Here is a 17,280-nt window from a genome sequence, read left to right as displayed (position 1 = left end):
GTTGGATCGCCGACAGTGCATTGACCTTTACGCTGACAAAGTGATCTAGTCCCGGACTCGCATTTGCTGCATTCATTTTCACGCAATTTATACACAAAACTTGAAAGCTGCGTGAATTGTTGACAGACTAAATTGTGACGTCATTTACAAAATCATAACATTACATCTGGCACACAGTGAACAAACTTCGGACTTTATTTTGCGACATTCTCAAGAACAGGAGTTGAAAAACGATAGATTTTTGCGTCAGTGTGACATAAGATGACATAGTTTCCTATTGGTTGTACCTGAGGTATGTAAGAAAATGATGCCTTGGCATATTTGTCGGAAGAAAATGTAGGATATTCCAAATCGTATTGTCACTGATTTGATTGTAAAGTAAATCGGATGTGTACTCGCATTTAAAATGGAATTCGTTCAAATGATTCATCATTGTTCATCACATGGTACGCAGACTGCAACGCATTTTTTTATGACTCATTTATTTGTAATCAGCTTACAATGTGCCATCTGAATATTTGTTCACAGTAAAGGAATTTCTCTCAATCATGTCAAATGCTTAGCCTACATGGTTTAGGCCTTCCTCTTTTTTTTGTTACCAACTTTTTTGTTTGATTTGTATTTTATTGAAAAATGTTGGCCTAAAAACACATAGGCCTACGTGACTTTGTCTCGCAGCAATGTCGCACATTTTTATAAAGACGTACAAATCAATGAGTGTGTTTATGTTTATGCGACAAAGTTGTACAAATATTTCACAATTTTTCAATCAAATTCGAAGTGATTTGGATGCACACGTATTTTCACCTCGACTAAAAAAAACGCACCACCAGCGTCTAAGATATTGCCGCACGACAAAGTCATTACGACAAAATTGCATGGTGCTACAAAATTGCATATATGTATATAGGTCTTTAAACTGTCATCTGATTTGTGCAGTAAATATTAATATTAGTATTTTTATTATTTGATATACATGTAATTACATACATGTACTTAGAAATATGGTATCTTTTTGGATCTGTCTATAAAAAACAAATGAAGCATTTAGCCAATCGGAAATGTAGATTTTGAATGGCAGAAAGCGTAGCATACATTGTTAGAGTTTCAAGTCAGCAATCAATATAATAGTGCTTCAGCACTGTGATTGAACAAAAAGCAGCGTGGTTGGGCCATGTGGTTTGGCAGGGCGGCATGGCAGCAGCTGTTGTGGATGGGATGCCAGAGGGATGTCGTCGCTCCGTGGGCCGGCCAAAGATGCACTGGGTGGACGACATCCGTGAATGGTCTGGGTGTGACACCAACGAACTGAAAGCAGCAGCACTGGAAAGACGGGCTGTGGTGGGAGCGGAGCCAGTGATCCCAACTGTGTATAATTTGAGGAGACTGAATCAATAATTTGAATGAATCAATATCACGTTGCATCTTTAAATTAATTTGTCCCTCTCTCTATCTGTTTGTCCATCTTTCTATCTATTTGTCTGTCTTTCTGTCTGTTTGTTTGTCTGTTTTTTTTCTATCTGTTTGTCATTGCAGTTACTATGAATCATGATGGCCAAGGGATCAGTCGAAGAGCCGAGTCCATTACGCATCAGCCCCGTCTCAGCCAGTAGCAGTAACTTGAATGACAGGGAACTCCGAGATCTCAACAAATTCATCAAGTTTATGGCATTTAAGGTGAATAAAATCCAATTCCCATAAACTAGATGATAAATCCCACAAAATCTAATGCAAAGGTTGTGTTGGACAGGTTTCGTCTTTTTGTCGTTGGATATTACAAAATTGTTTTGTTCTATTCTTTCAAGTCTTCATCATCGTCATTTTGTTACTGTTCAATTCATGTAATCATCTATTGTTTATCGTTTCTACAGTCCGTGCAGGTTATTGTACAATCACGTTCCGGCGAAAAAATTGATTCTGCATCCAAAGCCAAATCTGATGGTACGGACTGGGTAAGTAGTTAATAGATACCTCGATATTGCTCCCCCCCCCCCCTCCTCCCCCTCCCCCCATTCTTCAAATTCAAGATTCCTAATATGTCCCCAGTGAACAATAATCAATTAACCCTAACCTTCCCAAATCCTCCATAATCCTCTTTGCAAAATCGAGGATTAATAGAGGCTTTTGCAGGATTGAGGCTATATGGCAAAAAGGTGTGGCTTATTTTGGAAGATGCACTGTGTCAAGGTCTTGGGCCGGACCTTGTTTTGTGTATGCTCAGCCGGGTATCAATTTAGGCCTAGATTATACTTGAAATCCTCCGCACTGCTCCAGGATGTCACTGGCTCTGCCTCAACATAGTGACAATGACTGCTGGAGGACTTTGCAGGATTGAGGCAGTGGTCACCCCTCCAAGGACCACATTCAAGAAATAATAGAGGGTTAGGGTTAGGGTTAGGGTTAGGATGGACAGCCGAACATGCAGGCCTAGGACTTTGACGTCATAATCTTTAAACAAGTTTAGTACGCTTGAAAAAAATCACGGTGGATTTCACCCGAGATGCCTAACTGGACGTTTTAGGTTTCAACACTCATGCTCTTAACTGAATTCTGCAAACTTAAACATCCCTCTATCCTTATTTTTTAAAACAGGATTGAGGCTGTATGCAATTTTTTAATGCATGCAGTTGGAGGATTTTGCAAGGTTGAGGTTGCATCCTAGCAAAATTACCTGGAGAGTATAGGTTAATGAATTTTTCTCTCTTCGATTTTTGCACACAGTTCAATCTAGCTATTTATGACAATCCGACCACCAAAAGTAATGTCAAGAAACTCCTGGCCCAGGAGCTACCTAGGGTGGGCTCCCCCTTAAATGTGGAGGTTTCCTTGGAAACCAGTGAGGTAAGACCAATCACTTTCTTTCATTGTACTATTTTTATGGCAATTCCAGTGTTATGTAATCTCCATTGCGAAGTTTGGAATGTGTTTTTCAAATCTTATACATCCATCATCTAGTAATGGTCAAGGAGATTACAGACTAGGAGTTTGGGATCATTTCTCTGAATCATTAATTACATTTCAATGCTGATTGGCTCTGTCTCAGACATTGCACTTCCTTTCATTATGCTGGAAAATGTGCCCTTTAGTAACAAAGTGAAAATGAGAAGATGTGGTGTTTGGCTTTTCTTAACCAGTTTGCACCAGGAGAATTAGTGCCGAAAATTTTGATTTTCTTAAAAAGGCAAAATTAGCAGCCAACTTTTGATATACAGCCAAATGCCACAAATACTGATTCGCAAGAGTCATTTCAACAGTATTTGTACAATATTTCTTATCGCAACCTCATATTTTTCAACACTCCGGGGTGTGCCCACGGGGTGTAAATTGTACCATAACAGACTTTTGTGTTTGTGTACAAAACAAATAGGGGAAAGTATCCGGAGGTGAGTCGTGGCACGCTTGACGTTTTAACCCGTCAGCCATGCTTGTGTAAAATAAGACAGGGTTTGCCCATGAAGTGTAAATTGTAACACAACAGGCCGTGCACAGCGGCCTTGTTCAAGTTCAAAACATGGTCCGCCTCCACAGACTTCTCAGACTTTGTGTGTGTACAAAACAAATGGGGGAAAGTATCCAGAGGCCAGTCGAGGCATGCTTGATGTTTTAATCCGTCAGCTGTGCCTGTGTATAAAAACAGCCACTGCGTGTTAACATGTCATCCAATGCGAACTGGTTATGGTCATAGGATTGTGCAAGTGGGTTTGAAACAATGTACATGTAGGGGGTTATTATCTGATGTCCATTGGCAAGACACTTTACTGCAATTACTTCTCTGCATTGAGGACCAAATAGTTAGGAGTGGAGTTTGGGTGGCATGGGTGGCTTGCCCCTCACGGATGTGGCCCGGGTTCGATTCCCGGCTCGGGTCATGTGTGAGTAGAGTTGTGCGTTGATTCTCACCTGTGCCACCAGGGTTTTCTCTGGGTTCTTCGGTTTTCCTCCCTCTGCAAAAATCAACGCTTTTGATCTCTGGCTGTGCTCTGTTGTCACACATGGGTCATATGGCCACTGCCTAAGGCAGCTTTACATGCCTTCGGCTCGACCATGTTGCAGCTGGGTCCTTTGCTATTCAACTTCTGCTGCAAGTAAAGAGGATTAGCCCCCCCCCCCCCAATTTTTGTTGTTCACATTTTACAGATAAGAATATGAAAATAGTTCCCAGTTTAAATTAACAAAAGAAAAATAATGATCACTCTTCTAATTATCCAGGGTGACAGAATGGTGTTGGAATGTTGGAGTCTAGTTCTAAGCGAGAACATCGATCCCAACGCCAAGATCCACTACGCCGTCTACAATCGCCTTGGTCTCCTACTCAAGTCATTAATATGTATCTCCAGGGTCACCCCAGCGTATCGCATTGCACGGCACCAGTTAGGAGCAGACTACCGGGTTATGTCTCGTATGTACTACGGCGAGATGAAACTTTCCCTTCTCGGTGAAAGTAAGATTATATACCTTTATAATCAATCTTAATCAATCTTAATCTTAATCGTGTATAAAATGTCACCACTAGGAACCATACCCATCATGGCAAATTCCAACACCATATGGGAAACTGCACACACTTATTTCTGACTTTGATTCTGGAGGTGTGCCAACCCAATGTGAAAGACTGTCAGTTTAGGGGTACTGTACCCATCCTGACAGGTCCCAACAAAACATTCCGTTGGGATTTGATGGGTTGAGGTCTGTTAATGTTGTGTGTTAGTTTAATTTTTTAAAAACCTCTTATTTACTTAAAATATTTGTTTTCTCTTTCACAGACTTCCATTCCTTGAATGTTGGCTCTGTAGCCACTCCTATCGGTTCAGTTGTCCTGTCTGTAGCATACAGGACAAAGCTCACATTATCTGTCCAGTAAGTAAACGATCACAACAATCATAAGAATCTTTTGTGAGTTTACGAGTTTCTGAAAAGAATCCCTGAAACTCAACACTTTGGACAATTTGCACTGCCTGTCATCAGGAGAATGTCCGAAATTTTGAGTTTCCCCAATTCTTTTTACAACTTCACAAACTCATGAATGAGATTGGTTACATGGTGCAATCGTAAACCTACACTTATTGCTCTCTTTACTATGTAAACCTTCAAATCTTATCCCACAACAGTTCTTTATGTCAAAGATTTCTATATCATAAGTTAAGCAAATTGCCGAAACTATTTCTAACAAATTTGCCTAAAGTAGTGCTTAATATATTTCATATTATGACCTGAATTTCTTTCGTTCATGTTGAAATGATATCGATTTCAAAATTAATCCACAGCTGGAATTCTTGAATACAACACTGTCTTCAGGCAATATATATGTTAATCCTAACCACCCTGAATCCTTCAAAATCCTCTTGGCCAAAGTGGAGGAATTTGGAGGATTGAGGTTACATGGCAAAAGTGCATTACTGATTTTGTAGGATGCACTTTGTCAAGGTCTTGGGCCGGACCTTGTGTTGTTTTTGCTCAGCCATGCATACACATAGTCCTGGATTATGCTTGAAATCCTCTGTACTGCTCCAGGATGTCACTGGCCAAGCCCCAACATATTGGCAGTCACTGCTGCAGGATTTTGCAGGATTTAGGCAGTGGTCACCCCTCCATGGACCATAGTCAAGAAATAATGGAGGAATTGGCAGGATTGAGGCTATATGCTATTTTTCCATGAGGCCAATTGGAGGATTTTGCAGGATTGAGGCTACATCCTAGCAAAAAGACCTAGGGAGTTATTGTTATACCGGTAGAAATAATAACATGAATTTATATAGCGTACATATGTCAACCAAATGGGTTATCATGGCACAGTGCAATATTATTACCCCTGCTCACTGGGCCAATGAAACATTCCAAATACCACAATAACCATCTCTGCCCTCACAGGTACCCATTTTACTCCTGGGTGGGGAGAAGCAATGAGTGACAAAGTGCCTTGCTCAAGGGCACACGCACCATGACCCCAGGCTGGACTCGAACCCACAACCTGCAGATTTATCCACAAGATCATGAGTTCAATGCTCCAGACCACAAGGCTACAGTGCTCCACATTTATCATTTGCATGTTTTCTTTGTCTGTTTTTGCAGTCAACTACAGAGCAGCAGTGTCAGCCCAGTCTCGGTGCGAGATGATTACTACAGCAGCTCAAGTCCTAAGCATAAAAGTCCAGCAGCAATGAACGCCCCAGGCCACTCTCCGGGGTAAGATGAGACTATCCAACCTGGTTCCTCCAATCAAAGTGTTTGAGAGAGAAACTCAGCTTTCTGCCAGTTCTCATCCATATACTGCTGCTATACCTACATGTAGATGTAGAACAAAAGGATATTCCAATAGCTTTTCCCCACGTGCTGCATCTCTTTGGAATTCCTTGCCTGGTGCTTGTTTCCCTCCAACGTATTATCCGTCCTGTTTTCAAGAGGAATGTTAATTTCTACCTTCAGTTTTCCTGAGTACCTACTCTTCATTTTACATCTCATGTAGCCCTGTACCGTGACTGGCTTTTAGCCTTGTTCAGGGCGAATATGCAAAAAATTAATAGAAAGTGTTGTTTTCCTGTCCAAACTGATCTTATATTTCCTCGACAAAAATTAATAAATATATAAATCAACTTGTTTGGCATGCTTGTGCAGGATGTATCATTGGTTTGTTGTGAAGTTTTTAATTGAGGCTGGGTCAGAAAGGATCCTAGCAAAAATGCATGTGGATTAGGACCAAAAGAATAACTTTTTTGATATTTAACCACTTTGCGCTGGTATTATTTTTGCCAAAAATTTCGATTTTCGCAAAAGGCCAATTTTCCAGCCAACTTTTGATATACAGCCAAACGCCACAAACACTGATTCGCAAGTTGTACAATATTATTTTGCTGAAACCTCATATTTCAATACTCTGGGGTGTGCACTGGAGCGTAAATTGTACAACAATAGGCCGCGCACAATGGCCAATTCAAGATCAACACACGGTCTGCCTCCACAGACTTCACAGAGCTTGTCTTACATACGCAGTGTGGACTTCCGAACAAAAGACGTCCACATAATGTAGGTAGCAGCGACGAAGTGTGGACTTGCCCACGTCCACACAGTGTTTCCCCATTTCTGGAAAACAGGTTTAGAGGCATTTTTGGGTTAGGTTTATCTGTAGCAGAATGAAGAGAAACACTAAAGGGAATCATTGAAAAAAAATTGGGTTGTAAGAGTTTTCACAGTTTGAGAAAAATGAGTTTTTCCACTGGTGTTCCTTAACTACACGAAAAGAAAGGAAAGTCCACACTAGGTATGTGAAACAAGTCTGGGTGACTTTGTGTGTGTGTACAAAAGGCACGAGGGATTAGCGTGTTTAGATGTCACCCGGAGGCGAGTCGAGGCAATCTTGACGTCTTAACCCATCAGCCATGCCTGTGTATAAAAACAGCCAGATCGTGTTAACACGTCCTCCTAAAAGAACTGGCTAAAAAAGATCTTTAAAAAAAAAAACCCACTGAAATAACCCTTTTCTCCTACCTTAGTAGACCTGTGCCTTGTTTGTCTTATAATCGTTTCCTTTCTTGACTTTGTCCAGCAGACTGGACGACTCCTCAACAATGGATGGCTCTAGCGATCTCTGCGCAACCTCCTTCTCTACCTCACCGCCAGAACCTTGCATCTTACAGACGGAATTTACAACCTTGCCCCCAGGCAGGTCAAAGGTCGCAGAAGAAAAACCAAGAGGGTAAGAATAAGGAAATTATTACAGTAAAAATAAATCAAAGAAACTCAATTTTAAACATTCAAGGAAAAATCAGGGAAAACTCGGGGAATTTGACAGTGACCCGGAAGAGAAAGGTTTTGCCAGTTTGGCATATGTGCGTCTCGTGCCATGCGTCCAAGTTGTGTCCATTGACTGACTGGCTATGCTGGATTTTTTTAGTGTTTATGCAGTGTGAATATAACACACCTCTCTGGACGATAACAATTGGCTGTGCTACACCACCTCTTGACTTCCCAGCAACCTCGTTAAAATGAAAATATTACTCATGGAATTTTGGAAATACTCGGGGAATGCTCAGGGAACTTTGTTTTCATAAAGTGCTGGGGAATCTGTTCTTTGTTTATCCTGCAGTGGCAGTCCAGGTCTGGGATCTGATCTTCTCTCAGGGAAGCTTGGTGCCTTTGCATCACCCAAGCATCAAGCCGATCCGGTAAGACATAGCCGCATCCCAATTACTTGGCTGTGGCTGGATATAACACATGGGTCTATGGGAAGTGGCTGCAGCGGCTACCATAGGCATGTGTGTAATTTTTCTAGCCACAGCTAGCTATTTTGGCCTAGGGTTACTCTAGCTAATTCAAATCTTACTTAAGTCTGTCACAAGCCAATGTGGCTCATCAGGCCGGCATTTATCTCCGATTTCCTTGGCATGAAATGACTAAGAATATTTCTATTCCCCCTGGATGGGATGCCAGTCCATCGCAGGTTACTCCCCAGGTAATGCCGGTACCCATTTATACTCCTGGGTGGAGAGAGGCAAGTGGAGGTGAAGTGGCTTGCCCAAGGACACAACATATGACCAGCAGCTGGATTCGAACCCCTGACCCTCTGATCATGAGTCAGGAACCCTAACCGCTAGGCACACTCCCCAAACAATTCAAATCATGAAGAAGACAATTATCTCTGGAATGGTAGAATCGAAAGCACCTTCCCCTGAAAAAAAAAATGGTTTACTCCAACCAAACTTTTCATAAAACTTTTCCCGCAGAATATTCCACAATAACTGTAAAGCATTTTCTGCAATGTCCAACATTTTCTGGAAATCCGGTCTACAAAGTTAGCTACTCTTCAAATTGTTTATAAAATCCTCCCCCAAATAGTTTGCTGTTTCGTAACAGCAATAGCAAAACTGAAACAGATGAAGGAACTTTACACGTTTAATTTGAGTACATTACAGATTTTTTTGCTCTTTTTTTTTTATTTGCCCGACTAGAGTGATATCCTGACGGGTGATATACCGTTCTCATCATTGCTACTAGAAGACACACCCCTCGATAACTCCAGTAAGGACAAATCTAGCTCCTCAGAACAGGTACAGAAAAGTCTTCATATCATTTTGACCTATAAATTGTCTCCAATTATCAAAACTGAACTGTTTAATTTTAAAGTTGACTGGAGCGAGGTTTGAACCTGCGACCTCCGGATTGCTGTTTCTGTGCTCCGCCAACTGAGCTATCCAGCCCTATGTTGGCGGGTCCCCATTTTGGCAATGTCTTTGTTCAAGGAGCGCTAGTCAGAAGCCGTAAGCCTGTATATGCCGCACCGGAACGGCAATCCAGAGGTAGCAGGTTCATACCCCACTCCAGTTAATTTCTTTGTGCATTTTTAATTTTATTTACTATTGCAGTGCCCTTTGAAAATTTGCCTGTTTGGAAGGTGCAAATTGCTTGGCCGCTGGTATTGGTTGCTTGCAGCGTTTTGAGAACTGCTCATGCAAACAACGCACACGATTCAAAGGTGTTGTTTTCACAGGTTGAACGCACACTCACAGGTTGAACGCACATTTTTTTGCATGTGGACAGACACAAAGAGATTCCTTGAATTATAGTAGGAAAACGTGAGGAAGAAAAGTGTGCTATTGTTTACTTACCCATTGTCGATAATGGAATAACCCTTACCCCAGTCAAGTACCCATTGTTGATCCCCCACCTCTATGCACACACACAACACGGGCCAAATCCACTGTAGAGATCAGTGGCCTATGAGACAATGCGCGTCTCTTTTGTTTACCAAACTCTACGCACGTACATGTTAATTGTGACGTCACTCAACTCAGTGGCGCCATACGCATGCGTACACAGGCCAAATGTTTGATCTTTTAAGAGGAAAAATGGGGCAAATTTTCCATTTTTTTTGCCACTTTTTGAGAACCGCTCGTCCAAACCACTTTGAACTTGACACTGCACATTCTGTAGTCCCGAGCAATACACCCGCCGATTTTCAACTTCATACGGTGCCCGGTTCTGGAGATAATCGAAGTACAGACAGACGGACAGACACACAGACATACAGACACACGGAGATTCCTAGAATTATAGTTAGATGCTCCTTGTCAGTTTCTCTTTGTGGTTTGAAAAACTTTTTTTTCCTTATTTTAAAAAAAAAATGCCCTGCAAAGTCATTAAACCTCTTCTATTTTGTAATTTGAGACACTGGAAAAGCAATGAGTTTGAGTTTGAGTTTGAGTGAGTATGATGTGATTGTTGCAGACGTTGTCCGATCAGCCTGATGGTCAAGCCTCATCGTCTTCCCAGCATTCCAAGGAGTCCACTCAAAGTCAACACTCTGTCGCTGAAGACTTTGTCATGGTGGAATTTGTAAGTTCACAAAATCAAAAAAAAAAATGGAAAAAAAATAAATAAATAAATAATAAACAAATTCTTTGGCCAGTTCTGCTTAACAGCAGTTGATCTCTAAGGAAAAAATTGAGGAACCAGTTTAAAAGCAATGTAGATCTAATGAAATATTGACAGGAAACCAGCTATTTTACTCCATGCTGAGCAAACTTGTTTATCTTAGCATAGCAAATTTGCTAAATAGCAAAATCAAATTAGTTATGAGCATTTATGTGTAATGTCTGTGACAGAGCCTTTAAGAGCTCAGTAAATAAACCTGAAAATGTAAATGAACGACAACGATATATGAAATTTGTTGACAGGGTGATCTAAAGTGGGACTCTACCAGTGGGCAATTCCAGTGTTATGTAATATCCATGACAGTTTTTAAGAGCTCAGTGAATAAACCTGAAAATGTTTTTTTCAAATCTTATACATCCATCATCTAGCAATGGTCAAGGAGATTACAGACCAGGAGTTTGGGATCATTTCTCTGAATCATTAATTAGATATCATGGTTAATTGGCTCTGTCACGGACATTACACCTTTCATAAAGCTGGAATTGCCCTTATGAGTTTGTTTACTTTATTGTCAATAAGCAACATCCAGAGTTTTTACGTTGAGTGATTGATATTTAGCCTTTGATGTACTCCGTAGAATCCGGCATTTGCCAAGCCGGAGAGGAATAGCGATGTCGTGAGTTTCTATCGGCAATTCCAAATGGCGCCCCCGTTGGTCATGTTTGACAATCAGCCCTCCCTAGAAGAAACACTGGTAAGTCGGAGTTGATATAATGAGACAGAAATACAAGTGCGCCCTCAACGGTTATAAAGAGAGAGTTGGGGCAGACCACTGATGACGCCTGATGACGCCTGATGCTCACATGAAAATGCAACTTGTTTGCAAACTCAGAATAAAATAAGCCGTTTGTAATTTGTGCCATACATGCGCAAACCAGTACCTTCACCAGGGTTCGAAATTAGCGGTAGCCCGCTAGCCAAATGCTAGTCAAAACAGCGGCGGGCTAGTCAAACTATTCCTTAAGTAGCCCGGCTGGCGAGTCAAAAATTATTGGGCTAGGAAGAAATAAATCATTAAATTCAGAAAGCAAACCTCATCAATTTGTCTAATTTTATCAACTGTTTTAAAGGGTTAAATTAGATCTGTTTATTTAAAACACTGACAAAATTGCCTCAGAATTGAGCCTGAAAATAGGCACTTTGTATTTGAGCTAAAAAACCAAGCGGGCTAGTGAAAATGCCTGCGGGCTAGTTAAGAGTCTGTTTCAGTAGCCCGGCTGGCTAGTGAACAAAAAAGTTACGGTCGAACCCTGACTTTCACGCTAGACCTTACAAAAGTAGTCAAAAAAGCGCAATCTAGTGTTCGTGAACGGGATTCGTACCAACCAGAAAGCTTCAGTAGTTGTGATTTGAACAACATCTTGTTTGCTTGCATTTGTGTCATGCGCTCGCAGAATAAGCCAGTTTTGTATTCCAAAATTGTCTGGTGCACAGATTCGACAATTTTGTTTTCGGGATAAACGCGGCCGGCAGACAAACGCAAACAAGGCTATGGGGGACGTGGTAACCAAATCTGCATTCTGTGCAATTTTTCGTGCAATCGTAAAGAGATGGGACTCTCGTTCACACAAAACTTTTGACACAAAAGACAAGAGAAACACTTCGCTGTCTAAACTTTTTTAGCAAAATGTTGTATTTCCGAACATGATGATCTCTTCAATTTTCTTGTTACCCCACAACGCTTTTGCACGCGTATTATGAAATTTGTATCCCGAAAGAAAAATCGGCAAATCTTGATGTACACATGCGCAGTTTGAATACCCAACTCGCTTATTGTCAACCTAAGGTCACATGCTAAACAAAATCTGACTGATGAGTTTTCAAAGAAAGTACAGGTTATCAGTGCCTGTGGATAAGGCTAGACCTTCGATAGAGATATGTTTTAGGACCATGATTTTTAAATGCATGTAGAGTCATTTGCATTTATCCGAAAAGTAGCCCGCTGAATTATTATCAAAAAGCTTACTTGGATTAAAAATCATACTGGTACTAAACACCCCGTGAAGTTATTCCGTCTGGCTTGCTGTCATTTAGAAGAAATCAAGAAATGGAGGTGATTTTTCTAATGGGACAGATTTTTGGAAATTAAAACGAAATCCTGTTTCATGATCAAAAGGTTGTGCATGCTTTTTCATTATTTTCTCGAAAAGTGTAATATCCACTGAGCTGAAAATTCAACAGGTTAGGTTTTGAACATTCTTCTTTGGATTTTGAGTGGTGTTATTATTGGCAACACCAATGAACAAAATGCATGAAAGGCAAATGGTCCTGCATGCCTTTAAAAAAAATGTAATGCAGGAGAATAATTTACTTTACGATTTTCTCCTCAGGAAATCCTGCCCACACAAATTGCCAAGTTTGAGGAGAGTCAAGTAGAGTTTGACAGCTTCGTCCAATCGCTTCAGCATGACAGCGATGACAGTGATTGACGACTGCCTGTCCTCAGTCTAGTACTATTATTTATTTCAATACTGAGACTGTAAGTACCGTGCTGTACTCCAGTGATTTGTGTGTCTGACTCGTGTCTGTAGGATGTGGGTTCGAATCCAATCAAAGTCTTCATGTCCATACGATGATTTTAAAAACAATGTTACCTCTTTCCTGCACAAAAAGGAATGGAAACCTGTGCCTGCCATTCATACATCACGTGATAGCAAAAGCAAAGTGACAACACAAATTCAATCTAATACTTTGGTGGCGTTACCCGCTGCTATATCAGATTTGAATCAGCCAGCCGACCCAGGCAAGCTCGGTGGTCGAGTGGTAAGACGTCTGCACTAGTAAGCAGGAGGTCGTGGGTTCAAGTCCCATCCGAGTAGTTTGTGAACTTTTCTCACAATCACTCGGGACAACACTGATTATTCAGTGTTAAACAAATACGTTGTTGAAGGGCAAAACAAGTATTTTATTTACATCACCCCAACACAAATTCCATCTTATGAGTAGACTTTCACGACATCAACAATTGAAGTTTCATTGTGAAGTTCGCCGTTTCCCTAACAAATTGGCTTCCCAATGGAATTTGTGTAAAGCATGAACTGGTCTCAGTTTGTGCCGAGTCAGCACTTTGCAGATTGCAGGTTCGAACCCAATCTGAGGATCATGGCAATAGTGTCCTTATGCAGGATAGTTTACAATAATAAATTCTTACTTGCACAAATGGAAGTGCTTGCCGTTCACTGGACACTGATTAATGTACTAGACCAATGATCTGGTGCTGAGCACTTTGCAGATTGTGGGTTTGAATCCAACCTGAAGATCATGGTGGTAGTGTCCTCAAGCAGGATAGTTTACAATAACTAAATTCTTACCTGCACAAATGGAAGTGAGTTGGTGTTCTTCTTGTTCCTGCCATTCACTATACACTGATTAATGTGTTAGACTAATGATCTGGTGCTGACTGAGCACTTTGCAGATTGTGGGTTCGAATTCAACCGGAAGATCATGGTGGTAGTGTCCTTTAGCAAGAAACTTTACAATAACTGTATTCCATCTGCACAATTGGAATAGACACTTGTGCCTGCTATCCATTTGACACTAATAATCAGACTCTTTGTTTTTGTTGCCAAGTCTGGCGATAAAGGGTTCGAACCCAACCATAGTATCTCGATGGTAGTGTTCATAGGCAGGCCACTTTACCATAAGTTGCCTCCCTGTGATGTACAGGGATGCCTGCCTGGTTGGAGTTCATAAAATTTATATGAAAATTGTGTGATGAATGAAAGATTCTAAGAACAAGTTATAAACCATTACTGGACCAAGCCCAGTGGCTTTCGCCAACCTGGGATTCCCGGATTCGTATTCATGAGCACCCTACTGAGATAATGGCTTCTCAATCAGTTAACCACTATAAATATGTTTGCACATACGGCGGCAGTGCATGGTTTGTCCTTGATCATACCATGGAGCCTTTTTTATAGCTCCATGATCATACAGTCAGGCTATCCCCAATGTATGTGCGTCGTTGTCCAGATCCACCTGCCTCCAATCAGAATTTGAGTGACGAACCAGTTAAGTGCTGGAGAGCTACCTACATCTAAGAAAGCCACATTAGACTGGGCTCGGTCCAGTAATGCCCTGAAGGAGTTAATCTGTTTAAGTTATTGGTGGGTAAATGTACAAGATGTAGTAGGGGTGTGCATTTACGGGTAGTATGGGTACCCGACTGAAAAAAAACCCAAAAATTGAAATTGAAATCTCGGAAGTTCTGTTCAGATTGTTCATAAATATCGGTGCGTCAATGCTGCAATTCATATGTGTGCAGTGAACTTCATAGCTTTATGGTGAAAACTGCAACTTTCGCGAGCGTCATAAACATGACATCTGTTTTGTTTTTCCATGTAGCCTGGTTTCACTTTGAAAATTCCTCCAAACTGGCATTCAAAGCCTTTTCTTTTTCATTGTCTGAGATGTTACTAAGTAATTTGTAAAGTTGGTTACGGGTACCCGATCCCATAATCTGGAACCGGTGTCACGGTCTCACTTCTCCGGTGTGCCAGCTTCTCCGAAAGGGAAATTTGGCTCCAACACGCATGCACAAAATTGCGCAGTAGTGTACATTTTCGTCAACTGTATTAGCCTGCTGAGTGCTTCGGGGTTGTACTGGTGCAGGTAAGATCTTAGGATATTTGTATGCATGGTTACAGGGTACCAGTCCAATCCAGAATTTTCGTGACGCGCACAACTCCCAATAACCATGGAGGAATAAGAACACATGCAATAACCAAACTAATTTATTTTAGGCCGTGGCTGCAAAAATAAAGACAAAATGGACCACGAACGAGCACGGAACACGGACCAAGAAGTTCGTTCTTAATTATTCCTCCATGAACACACACACATGCATGACGCTGGAAACACAAATCAGAATGCTACGGACCATCATGAACATGGAATGACTTGACCCACAGGAAGTATTACATAATACATTCTTAGGTGTCCCTCACTGTGTTATTAATGGGCTTGGTAGACTCGGAATACAGCTCGAGGAAAAGTAAGCATAGCGGACACATGGGCACGAATCGTGCTTACGTGACGTACACTGTAACGTGCTCAGTTATCCGCCAAATCGACACGGAGAAGCTAGCACGCCGGAGAAGTGAGACCGTGACACCGGTTCCTGACATCAGCAGTCGGGTACTCGGGTACCCGGGTCCGATGCACAGCCCTACGATGTAGACATGAACATTTACAAGCACCATGTGAAGTGGAAACCTGCAATGTAACTGTACTTTATCACTGTCGGTATGTTGGGGGCAGCCTTGTTGTGACACTGCCACACTGTTAGCAGGAGTTTGTCAAAACTTGTAACACTTACTACTGCCTGTAAATCTGTTCTCTTGCTGTTCACACTGTTTCATCGAAAAAAAAAAATCTGGGAATGCAAGATGTACCAAAAGGGGAACATTAAATCACGGTGATGTTTTCAGAATTATTAGAAACTCGGCCACTCCCAGCTGAAATCTTGTTCCAACAAAACTTATTGATGCAGACTTTTATATCATAAATGCTAAACATGGTTAAAGTAAGAATTCAATACTAACTTGAGAAAGAATGTAGCATCCAGTATACAAGTATTTCCTAACAAAATTGGAAATGTTTCTCAGTCCCAGAATCATGTCTTTCCAACATTTTTGTAATGATATATTTGGCGTCAGGATGCAACATTCTTTCCCTAACATTGTTCTTCTAGTGTATTAGTACATCTGATTTGTTGTACTATTAGTGTCGAAGTCAGAATATCGGGGGCAAAAAGTGATTTTTCTTGCACATTAGACCGAGTAATAACATTTATCGCATTGTATTGTCAATTATGCTTTGAGATAATTTTCGGTTGAAATAATTTATAGACTTCTTTTTTTTTTTTACTGAAAGTATACTCGGTCAGAATAAGATATGCTGAAACTTTGTTTTTTTCTGTGATGTATTTTGAGGAGCGATTAGGTGAAGAGTTGATTGTCATTTTGTGTGCTCACAAAGATTTTATACTGTCTGTGTATATTGTGACATTGATGGAAAAGGTGAATAAAACTAAATCAAAATGTGTAAATAAAAGTTAACATTTTTGCCGTCAAAATTTGTATTGTCTCTGTGACTAATCACAAAGGAGGGAAAAACTGAGAAAAATCTTAAGAAAAAACTTTAAAAAACAAGGAAAATTTAGGAAGAAAATTGACATGACTACTGTGGCATAAATATAGACATGATTTTTATTTCACATAAATACAAAGTACTTCACATCATAAAAAAGTTCTAGTCAAATATTCAATGATCAACTGAATTTCAGACATGAAATAGCTGTGATAATATTTTTGATAAAAGTCAACAGATACATGTAGATATAACAGCTTATAAACTCTGAAGTGAAAGCTATAATTAAAAGCTCATTTCTCATTGGTCTGATGTTACGTCTTTTACAAATCATTGTTGCCACCACGAAATGATCCTGAAGTTGGAAATTGCCATTTTGCAGTACAGCGGGGCAAAGCCAAAATTTGAAAGGGTGGTCAATTTGTTGTTTTCAGTAAGTCCTGTGCTACCTTCGCCCATTTTTTGTGCTGTCAAACATCTTTAAAACATCCGGTTTTATTAGTTGACTGTTCATTCACTGTAATACAACAGTAGGATTTTTAAATGCCATTTTCTAAAAAAATGAGTTGTACAACTTTAATCTAGTCGGTGTCAGTGGTCTGTATCCTTCCATCGCTGAACTCGGTACCCACGAATGTGATATTTTGAAAGCTCTAGTTCTGCAGAATGCAGACATATAAATTTCTCAATGTTAAAAAAAAAAATGAGTTTCTGCTAATTTGTTGCGACAGGTCACAAATAGGAAATTTAACTTAACCACACCAA

The 17,280-nt window shown here is 40.6% G+C and overlaps 1 protein-coding gene across 2 annotated transcripts; it reads left to right on the top strand.

The window, feature by feature from the left end:
* The first annotated feature begins 128 nt into the window (after window positions 1-128).
* Window positions 129-14,601, top strand: LOC119724676 (autophagy-related protein 13-like). Of its 2 annotated transcripts, none has more exons than XM_038195836.1 (13): window positions 129-292; window positions 1,537-1,677; window positions 1,872-1,952; window positions 2,722-2,841; window positions 4,210-4,441; window positions 4,764-4,857; window positions 6,070-6,183; window positions 7,541-7,690; window positions 8,081-8,159; window positions 8,943-9,041; window positions 10,219-10,326; window positions 11,003-11,119; window positions 12,756-14,601. In XM_038195836.1, exons 2-13 carry the CDS (start codon window positions 1,549-1,551, stop codon window positions 12,852-12,854), a joined length of 1,422 nt encoding a protein of 473 aa, XP_038051764.1. In that variant the 5' UTR covers window positions 129-292; window positions 1,537-1,548; the 3' UTR covers window positions 12,855-14,601. The 2 variants fall into 2 exon arrangements, with proteins under 2 accessions (XP_038051764.1, XP_038051773.1); XM_038195845.1 differs by having other exon boundaries at window positions 130-292; window positions 7,544-7,690.
* Window positions 14,602-17,280: the final 2,679 nt, after the last annotated feature.

This window comes from Patiria miniata, unplaced genomic scaffold (assembly GCF_015706575.1).
Source record: "Patiria miniata isolate m_02_andy unplaced genomic scaffold, ASM1570657v1 HiC_scaffold_1, whole genome shotgun sequence".
NCBI lineage: Eukaryota > Metazoa > Echinodermata > Asteroidea > Valvatida > Asterinidae > Patiria > Patiria miniata.
The sequence above is the reverse complement of the archived record's forward strand: the minus strand, read 5'-3'. Positions and strand labels throughout refer to the sequence as shown.